The following is a 24,674-nucleotide window of genomic DNA, read 5'->3' as shown; positions in this document are numbered from 1 at the left end:
ACATCTATAACGCTCAACATTGTTCTCATCAGTTTAGCTGTCTACCCTTACTTCTCTCCTTGTCTTTTTTTTAGGGGGAGCCTTCTGGAAATTGTGAGAGTTTGTTAGTACATCCAGTGAGAGTTTGCTTTTACATCCATAGACTTATTTTGGTTTTGCAAGTGTAGTAAAGACTATGGCACAAGGACTCAAAAGAGGGATCCAAAATGAACATTCACGGCCGTGGAGATATTTATGTTAACAACTTATCCCACTAGTAAGTGAGTTGGCTCAAACAGCTAGGGATGTTGCTCTACCTGTATCACCGATCTTCAGATTAGGTCTGAAGACTCTGAACTAGATGATGGTTGACCAGAGCCCAATCGTATCGGAACACACAGCTAGAATAGACCATTCAAATCTGGAACACAACGAACCGGTCTCAAAACCATATAATCAACTGTAACTTTCTTGTTCTAATAAAAAATCAACTGTTCCTGAACAACCAGAAACTGGATACCTCATGATCAACCCCATCCAGTATATCACTGGAAATTTTGGTTGCACACCGAGAACTTCAAGGAATCTTGTAAAAACAAGGAAAAGCTAATCAGGAAGGTAAACTGTAACAAGAAAACATTCGTTCAAAACAACAGAATAATTATAGGAATCTGACTGCACTTTCTCCTCTCTCCCAATCTTATTTCCTGTTCTACACCCCCCCCAAAAAAAAAATTCCTGTTCTGTAAATTTCGTGCTACTCCAATCCATTTTGTGAACTTCATTGTGCTTCTCAACTTCATCTCTCTACGTTAATAGTCCTTTCTGAAAAAAACTATAGTTTACAATATTTTGAGCCCAATAAAACAAATTGGAGTCCTTTCACATTTCACTATCACGGTACCAAAATTCAAATGCAAAAAATATCATCTGGTTGAACCCGAAAAGAAAAATATGATCGCAGATAAACAAACAAATATATCAGCGTCTGAAGAAGTTTTCTTTTATTCCAGCAGTTTCTGTAAATCCTCGGTTATATAGAAATCCACATTGTTTGGGTCAGTAAACCCTTTTCTGAAGACCTATTTGCACCTCTACAAACGACAACCGAACAGACGAACCGCCAGAAAATTCTTCAGTTTTCTTCACCACATGCAAAATTTCTTTTTCTGTTAAACATAGATGAAAAGTGGATAGCATTATCAGCAATTCATAGAAAAGCGTAGGAAGTCACTTGCCCTGATAAATCCCAATTCTGGCAATATTATTATATGCATAAAATAAGAGATTTCGTGGAAACTTACCTGGAGTTTTGCTTCTTCTTGGCTGTCTATGTACGCGAGCAATTCTTCTTGCTTCATTAAAGCTTCATGCAGAGCCTGCCAGAAAAGAATGGAATCCATGCAAGATACACGAGTCATACAAACCAAAGTCGACGAAAATTGGGTATTAATTAAAGCCTCTTCACAACCCCAACACACACCACAATAATGAAAGGCATCAATAGGTCATCTAAAATATAAAAAGCACTATGTGCAAGGACAGATACAGAAGCACTTAAATCAACAAATAACTCGAGAACTCCAACGCATTCAACCAGATTCTTCTAATGAATGCCAGATATCTCCTGCCATCTTTACCTCAACATCCAACACAATCCAAGCCTCCTTCCCCCACCCCACACACACACACAAAAGAGAGAGAGAGAACCAAAACGCCACCCACCAAATACCCAGAACAAAAACAAAAAAGAGGGGGGGGGGGGGGAAAGGTACTCTGATGTTCTTAAACCATATTGGACTGTTTCAATCTTGAGTTCAATGAGATGACAGGGCAACTTGTCTAGTCCAATTGCATAAATTCTTATCACTCTTGCTTCCAAAGAACCATATCCTGTAATAATCCTATAACAAATGACTCGCTCATCGAGAGTTTTAACTGTTTGGAGACCCAAGAAACATCAACTAAATACACAAACCACTAAAACACAATTAACCATGACATCTCGTAGGGGTAAATTAGTTGACGCTAAAGGTAACTCTGGTCCTCTGAGCAATCCAACCCATAAGGCTCAGCAGTTGAGGACGGAATGATCAAACTAACGTTCCAAGAAAATTTAACTTGTTGGAGACCCAAGTGACATTAACTAGATATACAAACACTTAAAGAATAAGATTAACCATGACAGTCACCTAAGCATAAATAGGATCACAACTCAAAGAAGTAGGCCGTCACTATGATCTTCAAAACTTGTGCTTGATGGTTTAAAAATGGAAGCAGACAAAACAAACATAATTTCTAACTAGAGGATGAAGTAAATATCCAATAACCAGAAGCTTCACCTTATAGCTATTCTAATAGAAATAAAGGAATAAAAAAGCTTTAAGTAATAAAGACATCTATCTCAGTTGGTCTTCTGCCACCATTCAAATGGAGACCACATTACATGAAGTGCTTATACACATTCAATGTGTTGAACGTAAAGGACTACTGGGGGATAGGAGAATGTCCAACACTCCTGTCATCAGTGAGAGACAGATGAATAGATAGACCCTCGCAGACCAACAAACTAGTACGAATGGGCCCTGGAGAAGTTAACAGAGATGATAGTTGAGGTGGAGATGTAGAGGCGGGAAGTAGGAAGATTAATGCATTACCTTCCCATAATGGGAGAAAAATATGTCCATTGGTAAATCATAAAACTTTCTCATAAGAAACTTAGGAGAGAGCTTAAGCCTCCCCTCTGGAAAAAAGGTTGCATCGTCTGGCCATCCCAAGAACCTGCTAAGAGCAAGAGACTTGAGCTTTGGGTGCAGTCTCTTATTGGTGTGCTATTCCAGCATCAAGAATGGAAATTTTCCATCTAATAGTTCAGGGCAAGAATTCATCCATAAATAAAGTTGGGACTTGCAATCGATCGATGGTGAAGCAGCATTTCTTATCTAAATAAATAAAAATGCATAAATTAGCAATGACATCTGATCACTTTTTGTTCCCATGTGGCCCATATCTGGGATTCTCGGGTCTAAGTGTAGAAATGCTGCAAATAAACAACAGCAGGTGGATTCCAGCACATACAATTCCGGAACCCATTGCAGTGTTGCAGTTTCAGTGCGGGTGCTTTTTGGGGAGAGGTAGGCCCCCAAGGAACTTCCAAGTCATGACCTCTTGGGTGTGCGATCTTGATCTCTACGAACTAACGTCACCCCCTTGGGATACAGTGGTCAAAATTGGTGACACTATTTACCATTAGTCAAAATTAAAATTATAAACCTACCTGATCATTCCATAGATTACTATATTATATAAATAAAGATTGAAAAGCCCATTGATGGAATCTTTTTCACAACAATTAAATGGGATATCTTACCTTCTTAGTAGCAATTAGCTCTGCTTCTAGTGCATCCACACGGCAAACAGCAGCATTCAATAACTCCTCTTTCTCATATGGCATCTCAGATGGCTTTGATTGAAGTGTGTCAACCTTCTCCTCCAGTTCACAAAGCCTTTTCAGTACAGATGAGAGGAGGTCTGCTTCAGCAAATCCTGGATCTGGTGAAGGTTTATCGGGCAGTGGAGCGAGTGCAACAGCAGGAACATTGTCATTGTGATGAGATACTTCTGGAAGCTTCTTGGTCTTATGACTAGGTACAGAACGAAAGAAAGCAAAGAGTGTCATGAGAAAGGCCATAAGTATGGAAAATATACGTCCAGAAATTCCTTCTGGAGTCTTCTTTGTGTCAGTCAAAGGAGGAGCCCCTGCATTAGATATTTTCAACGAATGGTCCTGCATTAGATATTTTCAGTGGATGTTGCAAAATAATAATATTAAACCTTAAATCAGACAAAAGAAATTAGCAATCGAACAATTAACTGAAAAAAGAAAAACAGTTAAACTACAGAAACACATTCAACCAAGGACTTCCACATTTAAATGTATGACTAGGGCAAAAAACCAGAGACTACTTCATTCGAATTTTTCAGCATCTACTTGAGAGGTGGCATGGATTGGGCTAAGGCTAAGCAATTAGGAACCCAAAAAAGAAAAGAAAAGAGAAAGAGTCAGACCAACCAATCTTAACTTCAAAGATCAGAAGCTTATATTCTTGTGGTAGCAAGCTAGGCCATTCACTATTGGTATTCTGATACAAACATCGCTATGTACTTGTTTGCAATGTTTATTGCACAAGTATTTCTAGGATAATGCAATAACAGTTACTACCCTGAATCATAGCAATAGATTGTTGGCCATACAGCGGCTCCCTATTTAAGCAGATTTGACTTTTGAAATCTGGAAAGGAGGAAAGTAAGGAAAAGGGAGTCTTTCTTACAAAGTGACTTGTTGTAACACATTGTTGTGTACAAATTTGGCATCACTGAGATGAGGTCGGCTACATGGATGCACCTTTCAATCGACTTCGTTTAAGGTCATACAAGATATAAGACCAAAGCCATTCATATAAACTCCCAAAAGAAAATTTATGATAATTAATCGTCCAAGTAAAGCCATTTAATAACCAATATAGCAAGGTTATTAAAGCGGCAAAGCGACCAAAGCGATTGGGGCTCCATCTTGGTGACTAAACGGCGTTTAGGCGGCAATAAAGCGACCAAAGCAGTTTAGTCAATATTTTTAATATAATTACTTTTAAACTACTTTTTAATACAAATACTTTTTATAATAAACTAAAGTATTAAACAAACATTCAACAATCACATTCATAAAAATTAAAAAAAATACAAACATTCAAGAATCACAATTATCAAAAAAAGATTAAAAATATAACTTCATCTCATCAAGCATCATAAGATTCATAACAATAATTATGTAGTATGTACTATATCAGTAATCATTGTGAAAAATGAAAATGAAAGTAGTAATTTTACATTCTTACTTACCTCTATGATAGTGTGACACCAAATAAGTGTCTTGTACTCTTGTGCATAGATCAGTAATCATAATTGATGTATCCATTTTTCCCTTTTTTTAACCAAACAATGCCGACATGATAAATTAATAGATCTTATTATTCTGATTTTCAAGTCATTGTTTATTTAATGATTCATAGATTATCAATGTTGAATATGGCTCATGCTTCACATTCTGTTGCCGACAGACACTTTGGGCCTCGGAGTTCATTTGCAAATTGGGCCTCGATTCCGAAATGGCTCACATGTTTAAATTTATATACGGCATTGTAGAATAAATTATAATTAAATAATAATAATAATAATAATAATAATAATAATAATAATAATAATAATCATAATCATAATCATAATAATAATAATAATAATAATAATAATAATAATAATAATAATAATAATAATAATAATAATAATAATAATAATAATAATAATAATAATAATAATAATAATAATAATAATAATAATAATAATATACACAAATTACAAAATGTAAAAAAGCAGTTACTTTAGCATCTAGGCAGCAATATGGCGCAAATGGCGGCAAAGCGGCGAGAAATCAGCCCGTTAGTTAAGCGGCAACAATTTAAGCAGTCCAAAAACCGCTTTGCCGCCTAGGTGGCCGCTTTGATAACCATGCAATATAGTAAGCCATCCAATCTTGGTTCAATCAGATCCAAGATTCGTAAAAATGGAAAAAGTTATCTACCAACTGTCTCCATGAGCAAATTGTATCATATAATCTACAGCATATAATTATTGTTCTACCAAGGAAACCCACATTCAACTTTGACCAGTGAAGCTGAAATATTCATCTTCCTCAAGTGCCAATCGTCATCTCCTTCCAGTGTCCCCCTTATTGTGACCATAGAAGAACAGGAATTTCTCTTGTGAATGTAACCAAGGAATGGAAGCATCATTAGCCAGAAATCATTCTTTTCAACAACACCATTTCTTTTTTTGGTAATACTCTTTTGTATGGGAACAATATTTTACAAACCTTTTCAACTGTAACCTAAATTTAAATATGTTTTGAAGCAGCCTCAATTGAATGAGGGACAGTTCTTCCAAAATCTTTAAATGACCAGCAGTGAATAAACAAGGGTTGACTGAATTAAGTTGTTGTTTAGGGCTAAAACAGAATTCTGACTTTGAAATTGAGCCTTCAACACTGATTTATAATACATAACTGATTTCCCAGTAATATTAGCTGTGTTTTGACTTGTTGGTATAGGGATTTTGGAATATTAGCTGTGTTTTGACTTGTTGGTATAGGGATTTCGGACCAGAACTTCTTGAATCTGGAACTACGGCGGGCATGGTTATCAAAGCATCCGCCTAGGCGCGCCTAAGCGGCCGTGGCTGACTAGGCAGCAAAGCGGATTTTTGAACCGCTTAAATAGTTGCCGCTTAACTAACGGGCTGATTTCTTGCCGCCTTTTGCGCCATATTGCTGCCTAGATGCTAAAGTAACCGCTTTTTAACATTTTGTAATTTGTGCATATTATTATTTATTATTTTTTTAATCATAATTTATTCTACAATGCCGTATATAAATTTAAACATGTGAACCATTTCGGAATCGAGGCCCAATTTGCAAATGAACTCCGAGGCCCAAAGTGCCTGTCGGCAACAGAATGTGAAGCATGAGCCATATTCAACATTGATAATCAATGAATCATTAAATAAACAATGACTTGGAAATCAGAATAATGAGATCTATTAATTTATCATGTCGGCACTGTTTGGTTAAAAAAAGGAAAAAATGGATACATCAATTATTATTACTTATCTATGCACAAGAGTACAAGACACTTATTTGGTGTCACACTATCATAGAGGTAAGTAAGAATGTAAAATTACTACTTTCATTTTCATTTTTCACATTGATTACTGATATAGTACATACTACATAATTATTGTTATGAATCTTATGATGCTTGATGAGATGAAGTTATATTTTTAATCTTTTTTTGATAATTTTCGATAATTGTGATTCTTGAATTTTTTTTTTTATTTTTTTTTTTTATGAATGTGATTGTTGAATGTTTGTTTAGTATTTTAGTTTATTATAAAAAGTATTTGTATTAAAAAGTAGTTTAAAAGTAATTATATTAAAAATATTGACTAAACCACTTCGGTCGCTTTATTGCCGCTTAAATGCCGCTTAGTCGCCTAATCACCAAGACAGAGCCCCAATAGCTTTGGTCGCTTTGCCGCTTTAATAACATTGACGGCGGGCCTCTGTTTTGGGGTTTTTAGAAGTCTCGGGTGGGGATGACAAGGATTTGTTTAGGGTTATAGAATAGGATGATAGGGTTCTATAGGGGAAACCAAGCAGTTATGGAAATAGGGTCTTTAAGGTCTAGGGTTTAGGAATACTGTTTGAGAATTAGGATTCTAAGGATCTAGGGTTAGGGTTTAAAGGTTAAGTTTCGGAGATTAGGCCACCAAGGAATTAGGGTTTGGAAAGGGTGAGGCTGCAACTGGGATCAGGTGTTAGTAGAGTTAGAGGGATAAGTTAAGGTATGGAAGAGAATGGGATAAGTTGCTGACTTGTTACTTACCAGTAACCTAAGTTTGGTATTTGCAGAGATGATGATGAAGTAGTGAAGACAGGCTGCAACCACTGTCGAAGAAGAATCTTTCAAGTAAAAATCCCTAGGTTGCTTGCTTGATCACATGGAGGTCCCTTACCATTGATGAGAAGCTCAACTAACACCTTGACCTTACGCAGCAACACTCTATTAGTTGTAGTCTAAAATAGGACTTATTACCAGCCTACTAACCTAATATGGACTACTTACTTGTGTGTATCAGGCCCTTAATAAATATTATTTAATGACGGTGCACCAGGGCCTGTAAGATCTATTTAATCAAGGCATATTACTCTTGATAGACCTAACTTATTTTAAACAAAATAGAACCCTGTTTCCATGCTTGGCCTAGATTATAACTTAAAGGGCCCATGAGCACACAAACTCACTGAACAAAGACCCAACACCCATATTATCAACCTTAAGTTGATTGAAATTGGCCAATCTGGTCTCAAACCTGCATCGTATTTCCTTACAGAGCTGACTCCATTGTAATCTACACATCTAATTAAATAAGCACATGCTGCACATTTGGCTGCCACTATTTATTTTTTCCATAAATATTTTTGTCAACCACTAAGAGTAAATTTGGATATGGATATTTTTGAAGTATATAATATATCTAGTGGATAACTTATTCATCAACATATGGCAGGCTAAAGTGGTCAGTCATTTGCCTATCCATTTATATTGATGAATAACAGAGCTAAGATTTCTGAATCTTCTGATGCATCACAACTTGCCACATAGCAAACATGGTTCATAAACCCCACCTGACCCAGTGATCCAGTTTCACCTCATGCTCTACAATTTAGCAGAAAACCAGAGAAACTTGGGGGGAAAATTAATTTTCTAGGGTACCTACCTTAGAAACTCTCCTTTTGGTCCCTTCTTGTGCTGGTTTCAAGCTGAAACTCGACAAATGATGTTAGAAGATGACTGTCTAATAACGTGCCCCCTCCCTTCCCTAGCAGCACCTTCCAAGTTTGCCAATGGTAAGAGAGAATCACCTCACGGTGTAGACAATTCAAAAAACCTTGCAACATTTAGCCCCCCCCCCCCTCCCTCTCTTTAGTTCTGGAGAAGTTTCTATTTAGTTTTCAAGTTAGGAAGCGCTTAACCATCATATTGATGAATGACATTAAATCTCAACTCATCAGAGAAATCAAACTTATACAAGCCAAAATGATGTTGCTAACCTTTCGAAGAATGGGCCCTCTGAAGGGCCACTTGTTTCTTCCATCCAGCATCAACAGCTTTGTCAACCATTGGAACATATTCGTCATAATCTGAATAGCTGCTACCAGCAAATGTTGCCTTCCCAGCCACTTTAGCCTGTAGTTTGACCATAACATATTTAAGCATTGTCAGTAACTTATCTGTAAAACTACGAATTTCTAATCGGTCACAATGCAGACATTTTTACAAGTGCAAAATACTTACACACTTCAGGGGGAAAGTAAGGATTCTATTTTACGCCGGGGGGGGGGGATGCAGGACAAAAGTTGAGAAAACAGCACAACAGTCACATGAGCATATCAGGCACTTGGTCAAAATGACTTTTGTAGTGATTCTGAATACATTAACCAAAAGAAAACATAAAAACGTATTAAAATAAAATTAAGGGAAAATAACACTTACCTCCCTCTTAGTTGTCCAAATGACACTTAGATCCCCTCTTAGTTAGATAATATCACTTACCTCTCCTATTATTGTTACTTGGTAAAAGTGTCGAACTCCTTCCTTCTGTTAACATTTTCTGTTAAATTATACTTTCACTGTTAAATATAAAAAAAAAACCCATTAACCCTTAATATTTTGGTGTAAATCCCCAAATTAACCAACCAATTATCCCAGTAGCTAAAATCCTAAATCATCCTGAATTAAATTTATTGTTAAAACCCCTAAGTATCCCTATGATCCTTCATAGAGCTAGACATCTTCGTCTCATAAAAAATGAAAAACAGCTTGACTCAGCTTCTTCAACCTGTGTCTTCCTTTCTACACCACCCCTGAGTATAACTACTAAAGAGAGATGAACCTTGCACTTTGAATTGGAAAATGGAACCATATCCACAGATGTGAATCTCCTCAAATACGATGAATTCCCCAGCTGGCTTCTTACTCTTTTCCAGTCTTCAGTATTGTTCCTTCCTCGATTGCACAACAGAGTAAAGCTGCCACTGCCATTTCCCAATCCAAATTGTAGCTACTAGCTAAAGGTGGAGGAGACATGAAGGTAGAGGGAGAGAAAGCTGATATTAGAAGTTAAAGGAAAATAAACATCAAGTAAAGAGAGAGACTCACAAAGGATGAGCTGTTACCATAGCCAGTTGCTTGGGAGGGGGAGGGGGGAGGGGGAGGCATTGGGAGTGAGATTCGCATTACAGGCTTAATAGGCGGGTGATTCCAGGCTTCCAGCTCCGGTGTAAAAGATGGCAATTGTTGAAAAAAGATCTCATTCTGACGGCAAGGTTTGGGGTCTATGTCGAATGCCCTTCTGGCAATCTGGAAATGCTTCTTCATCTTCCCCACAGAATCTAAACCAGCAATGAGTCAATGGTGCCAATAATCATTCATCAAGAACAATTTCTCCTCCGTCACTAGATCTTTGCTTCCTACTCGCTGTAGAGTCCGTCTTGCTTGTCAACTCGTCACAACAAGCTTTACTTCCTCTGTGCATTTTAGCACTGTTTGATCTTCCGCTCGTTGATATGACTTGCCTTCTTTGGTTTCAAATTTGTCTTCGTTGATTTCCAATAATCGGATGGATTCGGACAACTGGCTTTGGATCGTTATGCTAGTATTTCATATCTTCCATTTTCATTTTCTGTAGATGAGTTGTGTTAGATATCAAAGGGATGTTTTTGTTTCTATGGTTGTTTTCGTTAGCTTAGAAAATTGGGTTTTGTTTCTGTTGCCTTAATTTATCAAATTTTTAAAACGTGTGACTTTCTTTTCTTCTTTTCTTTGACTTAAGTTATTGCAGGCCAGGTATTATGATTAAGGAACTAAAGAGAAAGCTCAGAGGTAGTGTAGAAAGGAAGATAAAGGTAGAAGAAGATGAGGCATTATTGTTTTCTTATTTTTTTCAATTTTTTATGAAATGAACATGTCTAGATGTACAAAGCATCATAGGGATACTTTGGGATTTTAACAATAAAATTAGTTTATGATGATTTAGGATTTTAGCAACTACGATAATTGGGATAAGTTTGGGCTTTACACCAAAATATTAAGGGTAAATAGGTGTTTTAATAAAATATTTAACAGTAAAAATATAATTTAATGGAAAAAGTTATCAGAAGGGAGGAATATGATACTTTCACCAGGTAAGAGGTAAGTGATATTATTCAACTAAGAGGGATCTAACTATCATTTGGTCAACTAGGAGGGGAGGTAAGTGATACATACCCTAAAATTAATAAAAGCTCTTATTTTCTAGTTTGTCTACCAAGCAAGGCCTTCTTATACTTCCCACATGTCAACTTTCAACTAAATAGAGCAGCTGACCAAGAAACAAAATTATGTTTTGAAAATTCAAGACCACCAAGAGGCTAGCATGGCAGTATATGTAAGTATTTGGAGGTGCATGCCAATACATTGGAGAAATTTGATTGATATGTCAATGGCTAATCCTAGTAATATCATATCTATCCAACAGTGGAATGCCATGCCACATGGCACTTCCAGCAAAAGTTATGCTAAAAGTGTGCGTTGACTTTATCAACAAAAATAATTCCAAGGAAAAAAGTGATTCAGACCAACGGTTGACCAGTACTATTGGATCTCTTAAATAATTTTTAGACGTTGAATCTCTCAACAGTATTGGCCATGATGTGCAGGCTCTTCCTCTGATTTCTTCCATGGTCAATAATTGAATCTCCCTAACAATTTTGTGGAGATATTGAATCAGACTGAAATTCAAGATAATGATAGATTGTGACTGTACAAAATGGTCACAACTGAAATACCAACAAATTGTGTCATGAATTAAATCTATCAAAAAAATTCCGGATCGTTGAACTAACATGTCAAGGTATTGGATCAGTGTGAAAATCAATATGATAAGATCATGACAGGTACAAAATGGTCACAATTTTAACATCAACAACTAGTGCAATGCAACGAAAACTGATGGTTTGCCAATCAAATAGGACCATTGAATTGGACTCTGTACCCCTAATTGCAACAATGACTTTAAACAGCATGAATGTACCTAATGATGGACATAAAAGTAGTAGATTTGAATATTACTTTACTGAAACAAAAGAGTTTCAGGCTCTTTTTTATATCTTTCCCAGCTGTGATCAAGCTATTTCAGGTGATGCAGCATCACTTCACAAGTTGGACCAGCACAATATGCTTTGGAGACCCAAACCCAAAAAGTAGTAGTAAATTTTTGGTGCAACAAGGTTGGAACTAGTTATTTTATACATTGTCTATTCAAGTCTTTTAGGTTGAATATATTTTTCCCTCTAAATACTTGCATGTATTACCCAACATTGGGATGGTGAATTTAATTGAAGTTTGAGTTTTACTCTTAGAGAGAATGTGATTGTCTGGTCTCTTTCACTTTACATTCAACCATTCACTTCTCCTAACTGGGCCTCCGCCATATTCTAAGAACTTAATGTATTCTTGGCTCTGCGACCACTCTTTGGTTTAAGTCTTAACTGGCATCAAATAATCCACAGTTGTTTTAAAGATCTGATTCTTCCGAGATTTCCTGTCCTGGATGCCATATGCCTCCATCAGCAAGCCGAAGAAATGAAAGAGGCTTCATTCACCTCGAAATACATAAAAACCTACCAGGTTCATGTCTGTCAAGTTTATATCATTTGAACCACATTTAGAGAAAGGTTATTTGGTTTCTCCATTCCATATCCTGCTTCTCAGGTAGCCTACATTCAGTAGAATTCTTTCACCAGGTTTACCTTGAATCTTAACGACTTCAAACCCTAATATTAACTAAAAAAAATCAGAACTTATATCCTCGTCTAACAACCTGCATGTCATACCTCAACATTTTAAATCTATCCAGCATCATTCATTTACAAAAAAACAAAGAACTAAAGTAACTGATATCCATCCACAGAGAAAATAGCACCTACTTCTTCACGAACAGGAGTCAAACGAAGATGTGAGTAATTCATTGCTTTAGGGGAAGTAATATCTTCAGCTTCAGAGCCTGACTCGGCAGTGGATGTGTCACCACCTTTTATCTGCTCCAAGAAGCCAACAGATGGAAGAATCAGAGAATAAAGCTTCTCCTCCATAATTCGAAGAGTGAGATGGTTGAAAAATTCTTCCTTACCATTGGGTACGGTGGCTTAGCATAAGCAATTATCTTTCCTTCACTGTTGCAAACTTTAACAATTTGTCTAGAACACCGTGCTTCACCATTAAGAACCATCTGTGTTATAATGCAAAAGCAGTTAATAATAGCCACTTACCAATAACTAGTAAAAAGATTATCACAACAACAACTTTTTCAAGTTTCAACAATAAAAGAAGCGAGATATCCCACAGAGAATACAGAACCTTCAATATATTTGGGTCTTTCCATGGCCCCTTATCAGACCTTAAACAACCCCCTTGATCCATACAGGTAGTACATGCACCTCCCAGGAAATCTGGCAGCTCACTGGAGACATCACAACAAGTATGAGAAGTTTAGAGATGGATAGCTTAAATAAAACGTGAAACAGGTAGCATGTCATTATCATAAACCAGAATTTCAGTTAAATGATTAAAAATAATACCTGGCATCAATTATTTCAAGCAACTTGGCCTGGTACTTGTTTCCAATAACCTATGGATATTCCAAAATACATTTGATGTCACAAATAGTAAATTAGAAAATAAAAAAGTTCAGAAAAATAGAAGGGATTAGAGCGTACATGAATCTTAGAAGATGTCTTGGGGTCAAGGAAAGTCTTCACAGTGTTCCATATAAGCCTAAAGCCAGGACCAGCATTGATGATAAACATACGGCAGAGTGTCTGCACAAATGTATTCCCATGTCACAAGATATTACAGATGCAGTGGTCTATTAATGTTTCAAATGCTGAGGAGCTAGTGCATCATTTTAAGGGTCTACTAACTACTTACCTCAGGGTAATTGTCACCATCAATCTTCTGTAGCCGCACAATGAGCTCCCGTGCAACCTTGCTGAAGTTTTTCAAACTCTGAAAAGCAGATAAACAGAACACGTACAATCATGATTATACCCTGTAATCAAAGCCATGCCAGAAAACTAAGCGAAGACGAGAGTAGACCTACCACTCCTTGGACGTCCAAAATTGTAGTACTTGAATCGATGTGTCTTTTCGCAGCAATTGAGCATGCTGGAAACTTGACCGCAAAACTCCTCTCGAACTCCTGCACATGGTATCTGATATACCTATCCATTGTTGTCACTTGCATCAGTTTGGTTGGATCAACCTTTCCGAGTCTTTCAATGTAAACAGGTCTTCCTTCTTTATCCACACCATGATAACCATGAGGATAGTACTGTAGAACTTCATTTAACTCTTTGAATTCAAAATCCTGATGAAGCAACACGGTAAATATGTTGATAAACCTGGAAACAAGAAGGAACCACAATCTGGACTTCACGTACAACAGAATTCAAGAAAAACACATGCTGTGTTACTTCATTGTGGCTAGACGTCCTTAACAACTTCTGTGGATGCATATTTCTGTTTACTGATGTGTTGTTTGATTTAATTGGCAGTGTTCTATTTTGTTTGGTATAATAATGTTGTTTACCTTTTTGCTTTAATTGGCTGTGTTCAATTTTAATCGATATTGATAATGTTTTACTGCTAGGTGAAGAAGTTGTTGGAAACTAGTCATCAGAGGCTCTTTGATGTAGCTGTTATTAGTAGGTTTTTCTTTCTGTATTTTACCACCGTGCACGATTCAGGGGGTGGTTTTGCAGCCTTTAAGACAACTCAGACTTAACCCAACTAATTGGATTTACCACATGGATCATGACCTTGCAATCAGACCCACTATTCTCAGATCATTTTAGATCTACCCCTGCATCTGTTAAATCCTTCAATCTGAACTAAATCACTCCTTTATAATTCATGCTAAAGCGTCCTAAAGCCTCTGTAGCATGTGGCCATACCACCTCAAACTACTTTCTCATAGCTATCATGTATAGAGACTACTCACAACCAGTTCTAATATGATCATTCCTTACTCTATCATGTATGAGGACTCTCTCCTCTCTCACATCCTACAATGTACACCATAGTTGGTCAGCCGACTGTCTTATAAATTACAAACAGAAACAAAAACGAATTGAAACAACACCAGAGATTTAATGTGGATCACTCACCAACGCAATGTGCTAAGCTACATCCATGGGTGAAGAATAACTTTCACTATATATAGAAGAAGATTACAGAACTCCCACAACCGCATTACAAAACTCTCACCCAAAACCCTAAGGCGAAAATCCCCAAATCTCACGATGACTCTATAGGAGAATGTAGGTACATATATAGAGTTTCCATCATAGATCTCAGAAAATGCGTCATTCAAGTCCATAGTTTCTCAAGGCATCGCATAGGCGCCTTGTTTGGTTTCACCTGTTTCGCCCCCTCAGACATCTTGGCACCTTGACAACTATGTTCAGGTCCCACCAGAATATGTCAATGCAGTTATGCAGATCGATCTTCAAATCTGCCTACAAGAATTCAGGTCACACACACACACATGTATACTAAACATCATCACATATTTTAATTCTTGTAAAACAGAGCCCTCTATATATCCCATCTTTATTTACGAATGAGCCTAAAGATACTTCAAATAATCACGTCGTGGATTCCCCCCATCATCGAATTTCACCACCTAACTCCTACCATGGCATCTATTGATGTTTTTGGCTCATGAATCAAAACAATATCATCGCCAGAAAAACATATACCGAGGAATTTCATCTTGAATATCTAACAGAATCCAACCATAATTGGGATTTCACTACCTTGGCCATCCACGATTCTTACAGTTCCCATCAATTTCCACAACTCTCTTGATTAGCTATTATTGTTGTTGTTTTGTAAACCAAGACCATGATCCATTCATCAGACATTCTGTATGTTTCTCTGAAACACCATTATCGAAAAGTGTTCATCTAGAACGCTGCAAAAATAATGTTCCCATATGTTCTTAATGTCCCCATTTCTTACTAGTACCTAATTTTGGCATTGAAAGACTAAGAAACTTGGACGGAAGGAAGCAAAGATACGTTGAAACTTAAATTAATATGACCTGATTCACCTGATCTTCTACTTATAATATGAAATTTGTGTCAGTAGACCTGCTCAAGCTCAAATTCTCTAAATCCTAGGACAAGTAATTAGATCCCCAAAACCTGCACCTTCTTTGGTGTTATTTCAAGTTCTCAACACATTAGGTAATTTGTTGTTAATTATTCATCATCAAACAAAGAAAATATATAGATCAAAACTACCTCTAGAATGGTATCAGTACCAAACTCCTTCCTCCATTGAATCATTTCAGCCCACATGTGTTTTGCTTTCTCTATATCAAACTTCCTTGCCTTCAGAAATCTGCAAGCAAAGCATGTTAATCTGATGACCACAATTAAAAGGCAAACAAATCAAATATCACAAGATAACTGGAACTAAGAAATAAAAAATTTCGGTCATTGAATCATATTTTCAGAACATCAATTATGTTTCCGATAAGGAAAAGTTATAGAACTCAAAGCCTTGATGAGCCCAACAAAATCAGCATACCAATATAAAGTAGGGTAATTTTCATCTGGACCCCCTGAGGTTTGGTCAATCATTTTTAGTCCAAAAAAACTGAGACTTTGCATCAGCCTCCCCTTTACTATAGAAAAAGTCAATTTAAGGACATTATCACTTCTATGACGAATTTGCCCTTATTCTTTTTCTTTTCTTTTTTTCTTTTTTAATTTTTGCATTTTAAGGGGTTAAAGTTTATTAATTTACAAAATGAGACCCTCCTTCATTACCCGATTCCCAAATCCCTGGTTCTACCAATTCTAAATCCTTATTTTCCAAATCCTAGTTGAAGATTAGGAAATGAAAATTCATGGGTGAAACGTAATCTCCAACTCGTGAGCAAGAGGTGTTTGCGTTTTGGGCTCAGAGAGAGAAGAGACCAAAAGATGGAATTAAGGTACTTACGATTTCTACTGCTGCTGATGTTGTTTGCTCTTCACAAGTCCTCCGTTTCAGGTATTCATTCAAACCTAAATCCTCTTCAGTTCTTCCACCTATTTGAAATTTCATTAGACACCCGAGACCCTCATTTACAATTTAATTTGTTAGCTTAAGCCTGTATGATAAGCAGAATCTGAGACGCAGGTTTCTGTCCTAAGAATAGTGATTAAACAGAGGATTATCCATCACTCTAGCAAATATCTACTTCTACGATTAAACATAATCGTAAGTTCTTGGAGAAAGTCATTTCACCTCCTCCGCAAGAGCTCGTAGAGACTCCTCCAATCGCTCAAACCGATAACGCGAAGCAGCAAAAAGCAAAAACAGTAGCAAGAAAACAGCAGAATTCCAGCGTAAACAATCTGGAGATTCATTCACTCAACAAAGATCGCAGCCATAGCTCGTATGATCTCGTCGATCGTATGCCATACCTCTATGTGCGCGTGCTCAAGGCCAAACGCACAAATGCAGAAGTTGATTCCTCCTAAATGCCCTGTAAAATGATGCAAGGCAATATTGACTTTCTCCAAGATGAAGAACTCAAAGACATGGTTGCGAAGAACCAGAAGCTGGAAGAGGTCTTTCAAGGGATGCGAACCCTCTTACCAAGAGATGGGTGGGTTGGTCTGCAAAGAATACCAGAATAATGCAGGAGATGTTTCGGATGAGTTGGGAGAAGATTGGTTTGGAATGATTTGAGTTGTATAAGACTCACTTCTTGGTTTTGGCTTTCCTAGGAGGAGATATTTGTCATTAATTTAGGGATGACTTAAAGAGGGAAAGAATAGACAAAAGGGCGGAGGGATGCAGCGAGAATACTTGTTTGTCTGCAGAGACTCGAATGAAAATTGAATCTTGATCCTGACCATGAATACTGAGATGTTTGGGATGAGTTGGTACTTGAGTTGGTCAGGCGAAGATTGTTTGGTTTGTTATGATATTGGTTTTATAAGTCTCGTTTCTTAATTTGGGTTATCTTGGGTGGAGATGTTTAGGCATTGATATGGGGATAAGTTAAACTTAACATGCCCCCCCCCCCTTCTTCTTTTTTTTGGGGGGGGGGGGGTGTTTTGTAAGTATTGGCTATGTTTCTATGTAGAAACTTGAATGAAAATTGAGTCTTGATCCTGATCTTTCCACTTGGATCTTGTCAAAAAGTAGAGAAAAAGCTTCAACCAAACTGAAACAGAGCTTTGATTTGAACCTCCTAAGGCTCCCACAGCCAAAACCTGACTTGATAAACACAGCCATCCCACTAAGACTAGACCATTCCCTAAACTTTATCTTCAATAAAGAACGAGGCAGCAGCAGCAGCAAGTAGCAAAGCAATTTCATTAATCAAAGTTGTGTTCAGGACATTCCCCGATTACAGCCTTATATAGACAACTCAACACTAGGCTCCTACAGAAACAGACAGACAAACAAACAAACAAAAATAAAGTTAAAAAATAAATAAAAAAACAACAACATTTGCCTAATCCAGTCCTTAACCTATCAGGTGACTTAAATTGAATAAACAACCAAAATAGGCTCCTTAAATTCTTATCCAGTCCATTAAACACCTAAAAGAAAACTACTCCAAAACAAACATTTCCTAAGCTAAAAAGGGATATCCTAAAACAACCTAAATTGAACCCCTGGTTCAAACCAGCAAAAAAAGGTTCAATTTAAAACACAAAGTAAAATAATATAATAATAATCTATGTTTGGGAAATAAAGCTACTCCTGGTATGTTACTACCCATATTTTAGGCTCATTAAATTGGCCTATTACAAAGTAAACTCATGGGATCAAAGGCCCAACACACATATGACTTAACCCAAAGCGTATTTCCACTAAATTAAGCCCTAGGTGAATATATGTGTGCATGTGTGTGTGCACGTGCGCAGTCACATTCAGTAATTAGAGAAATTTAAGTACTTCCATAAATATTTAGGAAAACCAGAACTCAGGCTTAATTTAGTTTTGCAACAATCGTTGTACCCAGAAGATGAGGAAGATAAAATATACACACACGCAGAAATTGTTCCAACATGTACTTTTCATGGAGAGTGGGCAGATATCACTAAACATCTGAAAAATGTATATCCTATAATAACTATAGCTGCAGAAGAAACACAGATGTAGAAGAAGCACCTTAACATCATATGATAATCATCATGTCTTGCAGGTAGTAATTCATCTAAAATCAATGCCTGCCGAAATGCATCAACAGCCTGTAGCTCCTTAACATCACGGATGTCTTCAATTGAAACAACCCGGCTATCACTTTTCCTTCTGCTCTTTTTCTTAAGAGAATGCCTAAACTTGGTAGAAGCGTTAATAGCCTTCTTCTTCAGAGACCCAATTCTTGTCCTCCTTTCATCCTCTGAATTTTCAAAATCAGATTTCCTTTCTCTTCTTTCGTCATTACCTGAGGACCCTTCAAAGCCTGTAGCATAGTCAGCAAACGAAATAATTAACAATGAAAAGCTCTTGCAATCTCAGATACATGTCAAGGTACATAATGAAAATCATTTATTATATATACAGTAAACAATATTTAACAGAAAAATAAATAGTTGTCAGACAATCCATAGCCTAACAGGAAGTGGCACAAGTGCCTAATAAACCAAAAAAAATGAGGATGAAGACAACATCACATTTATCCTCACTAATATCACTTCCATTGTCAGAAGATACACATATTCTTGATAAAATATTAAGAGATATTTACATATGATACTTTTGGAATGAAGAATCTCACCTCTCCTAAGATTCGCAAACATCAAACAGTCTCCACTCCCCAAACAAAGCCTAAACCATGATAGTTCTAGTTACAATTTAACATGGAAACCAAGAACTAGCAAGAAAATAAAAGGAAACCCCTATTTAGTGACTAATATACAACAGCCCTACTACAACAACAACAGCCAAGCCTTTGTCCCAACTAAATTGGGTCGGCTACACGGATTCTTGCTTCCCAATCAGGTTTATTTGAGGCCTAAGCTATGCATATTTTTCCTTGCAACTTCCCTTAAATTATCTTAGGTCTGCCCCTGGTTCTACTACTTCCTATAATCTAGATTAAAGCTTAATCATACAAGGACATTTAAAGGCCTCTGGTTTGTGACACGTTATTTGACTTTCTCATAACTTATAATTGATCAGAACTACTCCCAAACCAATTCTAGTATACTCATTCCTTATCTTATACTTCCTAGTTTTGCTACTCGTCCATCTTAGCATCCTCATTTTTTCTACATTGAGTTTATTTATATGATGCTTCTTAATAGTCCAACACTCTACACCGTATAGCATAGCTGGTTGTACAATGGTCCTATAGAATTTTTCTTTGAGCTTTAAAGGGATATGTGATCGCAAGCAACCCTGAACACACCTCTACACTTCATTCACCCTATTTTAATTATGTGGGAAACATCATCATCTATGTCACTTTTTTTATATATGATTAAGCCAAGGTACCCAAACTCATCACTTTGTGGAATCTCCTTCTCATCAAGTTTCACTACCTCATCATCCATCCAATCATAAACAAAGTTACACAATAGATATTTCATCTTCATTCTACTTAGTTTAAAGCCTTTTGATTCCAAAGTTACTTTCCATGATTTTAACTTGGTATTAATCCCTACTCGTATCTCATTTTTCAAAACAATATCATCAACATAAATCATACACCAAGAAACCTCTTCATGAATGTCTTTGGTTAAATCATCAATTGTAAGTGCAAATAAATATAGACTTAAAGCTAATCATTGACGTAACACCACTGCAATCGAAAATTCACCACCTTGTCCCCCCATCATTCTTAGACTCATCACTAAACCATCATACATATCTTTAACTATGTACACATATTTACTTCAAACATTTATTTTCTCTAATACTTGCCAAATTAATGCTCTCAAGACAACTATTATAAGTTTTTACTAGGTCAATCAAGACCATGTGAAGATCCTTCATACACTCTCTATACCTTACCATAAGTCTACTAGTAAGGTAAATAACTTCCATTGTAGATCTTTCCGGCATGAAAACCAATTGGTTCTCTGTAATAATGGTTTCTTGTCTCAAACTAGATTCAATTACTCTTCCAAAATTTCATAGTATGACTCATCAATTTTACACCTCTATAGTTATTACAACTTTGCAGATATTCTTTATTTTTGTAAACTAGGACCACATTGCTTCTCCTCCATTCATCTGGCATTTTTCTTATGCTCATAATCTTATTAAATAACTTGGTTAGCCAAGCTACTCCATAAGTTCCTAAGCTCTTCCATACGTCTATTGAAAAATGTGTAATTCTCCGTATATAGGTTTGAACATTAGTGCCATAAAAAATGTGTAATCAACCAAATCATAGATACCTAAAGCATGTTCATTTAGTAGGCTAGAGAAATAGACTTCCCATCTCTACTTAATGTCCTCATCATGTATCAGTACCTTACAATCTTCACTTTTAACACATCTAAAATGGTCTAGATGTCTACTCTTCATATCCCTTATTTTAGCTATCTTATAAATACTTTTCTCCCCTTCCTTTTGCAGCTAGCTTATATATAAATCTTCATATGTCTTCTCCTTTGATTTTCCTACACTTTTCTTAGCTTCATTTTTACCCAACTTATACCTTTGCAGATCCTCTACATCGTTAGTCCTTTGCCATGTCTTAAAGCTACCTTTCTTTTTCTTGATCACTGCCTAAACCACACCCCCAACTACAACAAAGGCTTAAAATCACTTAAACATAATAGGGTAAAAAAACCACCCAGAATTTCCTAATGGTTCCAAGGTTAAAATAACTCCATTCATCAAAAGTTTAACTCACAAATGAACCCTACAAGTTGATTAATTAGACTCTGAACACCAAGAAAACTAGCCCAACTCTAGCTACATCACACTTTCTGAAAAATAATACATTTTTGGCAATTCCTAACGTACTTCAAGGCAGGTTTTATATGCATTCCTAGAAATCCTTTCTCTTTCTCTTTCTCTTTGAAGGAAAATTTAAAAACCAGTTTTTAAGTCAGAAGGAGAAACTATTGCGAGTACAAATTCTGACTCAAGAATAGAAGTGAGAACCCCAAAAGACAAAAGAAGAATGAGCATAGAGAGAGTAGGAATTGTACGCGAGGAGAAAGCAAGATATCAATAAGGGATAAAGAGTGGAAGGAGTAGGATTCAAAAAGAGTGTAGAGAAGGATAGCAAGTGAGGAAGAGTGACATCAAGTGGAAATTTTTTTTTTTTTTTGGGGGGGGGGGGAAGGGAGAGAGAGAGAGGCACCTTATACAGTGGTTTCTGAGAAGCCACAGCAAAGTGGCCCTCAGTATTTTTTTTTAAATAAGTACAGAGGCACCTTATACAGTGGTTTCTGAGAAGCCACAGCAAAGTGGCCCTCAGTATTTTTTTTAAATAAGTACAGAGAAACCCTCAGCATTCAGAATTTCAGATTGATTTGTTTTAGTACTTCATCACTACAGGAAGGCTACAGAGATCCTTGAAAAGTAATGGTGGTGGTGTTTTCAGAAAGCATAAAAGCAAGGTTATGGCAGCCTATTCCCATTATAATGGTTTATGTACGATAACAATAGCTGAGGCGAGAGCACTAAAAACGGGATTAGAATTTAAGGAGCTGCATCAAATTTGAAAAACAAGGATAAACAGAGGAGCACAACAATACTGACAAAAACTCAGGGAAACCCCACCTAAGTGGGATCAGCTACATGGATGTTTGCCTTCCAATCAGCTCTATCCAAGGTCATACTAGAGACAAGGCCCATAAAAATGTATGTCTTCCTTCACTAATTCTTATAGGATCACCTGAGGTCATCTTTTCCTATTTCATCATCAACCAAATATTGCTGTTTAGGACTAGCATTCTACCATAACTCGCACCCATTCATCTAACTTCAGAAGTTACCCATTTAACTTCTTTTCGCCAACCATTGTAACCTTATCCAACCTGATGCAAACCTATAAAATCCCCACATATCAAACTAGAATTCTACCTTCTTCTTCTTTTCTTTCTTTCTTTCTTTTTTTTTTTTTTTTTTTTTTTTTTTTTTCATTATATGAAGCTAGTGCATCTCAGATCTGGAGGCCAACAGCCAACCTAGCAGCAGCACTAAGCTACCCATTCCCAATGTCCTCTGCCTAATTCCCTACATCCATGAATGTTACATTAACAGCATTCTTTGTTTTACCACTACACAGTTTTATGTCCAACTGCCAATAAGTTTAGTGGTTGATTTAACTTTCAGTTGCTCATTTAATGGATAACCTCTTACCATATGCCATACATAGTTGATCGTCACCCAGGACAAGCCTGCTTGAATAAATTTCAGCTCCAACTAAAGGGCAATATGCATATAAAAGATCACATATTCACACTAAACCTTGCCTACCGAGATCATGGATGACAGAAACAAATCAGGAGGCCCACGCCATCTCTTATTCAAAAGTAACTGCATTAAATTATTCCGACATGAAGGAGAGAATGGCTTAGTAAAGCATGGTTAAGATGTTTGAAAAACAATGTTCATCGACCAGCTCAGTTTCATGGTTTGTGAAGAATTGTGAACATGGTAATTGATTAGGTACCTAGTACTAAGTCCCCCATCAACAATTCCAAGACGGCCCAATATTCTAAAGATTCCGTTTTATATAATTATAAAGGTAGCAAAGCAAACACAACTCGTCATACACAGGAAGCTTCTATCAGATAATTTAATCACAGATCCTTCCCAAAATGCAGTCCAACGAGAACCTCGACCAAATCAAACCTTCTAAAAGCGAACAACAATCAACAGAAACAAATTCTTATCTTTGTCTTTTTTTGGAATAGAGATGGGTGGAAGAGGAACCGTCTTCTCACAAAATCAGGCGAGGTGTCAATCACCAAATAACAATCTCCGACATGGAAGGATCAAAAGGAAATACTCACATGGCCTCGCAAATCGATCAAGTGGTCCTGACATCTCCTCCAACTCTAACCGTAAGAGGAGATCTCAAAGATAATCTGATCAATCAAGCATCACCGCACGAAGCTGGAACCCTAAAAAAATCCATTCAGCTAACTGTTAAGTGTTAACAAGCTCCGAAAAGCATCAGATTAGATAAAAATATCCTAAATCCATAAAAACTACCTCGAAACGCCCGCCCTTGGAAGATAAAACGAACAAACTGTCCTCGATTCCAATTGTTCGACACGGAACTGGAACTCGCAAGGAAACAACAATGGCAGACAACTCCCCGTATGCGATCTGATCGGGGAGCTGGTGATACCACGAGCGCGGAAAAAGTTCTAAACACCGACACTAAGCAAGAATGTCAAGATCAAGGAGGGAGGAAGAGATCGATCTGTACAGTGTGTAGAGAGGAAAGGTTGGAGGCAGAGCACGGAGATTATATATTTGCAAAATTTGTAGGTGTGTGCCGTGTGCTAAAGTATAATTATTTCCTTTTCCTTTTTATTTTATTTTATTTTATTGAATACTTTATTCGTTCGACGTTTGCGGCAACGTTGACACGTGGAATACGCCGTCTGTCAGTATAGCATTTATGGGGCCAGAATCTAGACTGTTTGGGCTTAACGGTCGTCTCTTCACTGTAGATTCTACGAAGCTATCATTTCCATATGATGGATAATGGTTCTCACTCCTGTACTAAAAACAAAAGATTGTGGATCACGTGCGTCCCTTTGAAAAAAAGATTCTAATTCAACGGTCACTAATTATAGGGTTTATCTCATCCATGATGCCTGCTCTATCATCTACAATTTATTTTTATGAAGAAAAAAAAAATCACTATTTAAACATGTGTTTTCTTTTCGTAATAGGGATTGATGGTTTGGATTTAGATCGGACGGTGGTGATCGAATAGTTATATTTTAAGTAGATTCTTCTAAATGGGTATGAATATAAGATATGAGA

At 36.8% G+C, this 24,674-nt stretch overlaps 1 protein-coding gene across 2 annotated transcripts; it reads right to left on the bottom strand.

Annotated features, from left to right (window-relative positions):
• Nucleotides 1–946: 946 nt before the first annotated feature.
• LOC149014388 (phosphatidylinositol/phosphatidylcholine transfer protein SFH6-like) lies at nucleotides 947–24,154 on the bottom strand. Of its 2 annotated transcripts, none has more exons than XM_089155110.1 (15): nucleotides 23,889–24,154; nucleotides 23,687–23,819; nucleotides 18,873–19,167; nucleotides 15,995–16,094; nucleotides 13,789–14,055; nucleotides 13,617–13,694; nucleotides 13,406–13,507; nucleotides 13,268–13,317; nucleotides 13,047–13,149; nucleotides 12,820–12,918; nucleotides 12,617–12,727; nucleotides 8,702–8,837; nucleotides 3,350–3,738; nucleotides 1,284–1,358; nucleotides 947–1,148 (listed from the first exon to the last, which is right to left on the bottom strand). In XM_089155110.1, the coding sequence occupies exons 2-15, from the start codon at nucleotides 23,718–23,720 to the stop codon at nucleotides 1,125–1,127; spliced, it is 1,863 nt and encodes a 620-aa protein (XP_089011236.1). In that variant the 5' UTR covers nucleotides 23,721–23,819; nucleotides 23,889–24,154; the 3' UTR covers nucleotides 947–1,124. The 2 variants fall into 2 exon arrangements, with proteins under 2 accessions (XP_089011236.1, XP_089011235.1); XM_089155109.1 differs by having other exon boundaries at nucleotides 23,687–23,797.
• Between the last annotated feature and the right edge of the window lie 520 nt (nucleotides 24,155–24,674).

This window comes from Hakea prostrata, chromosome 5, assembly GCF_041222555.1.
Source record: "Hakea prostrata isolate BN-2017 chromosome 5, UWA_Hpros_2, whole genome shotgun sequence".
Lineage (NCBI taxonomy): Eukaryota > Viridiplantae > Streptophyta > Magnoliopsida > Proteales > Proteaceae > Hakea > Hakea prostrata.
Note: the sequence above shows the minus strand (reverse complement) of the source record. Positions and strands in the feature narration are given on the sequence as shown.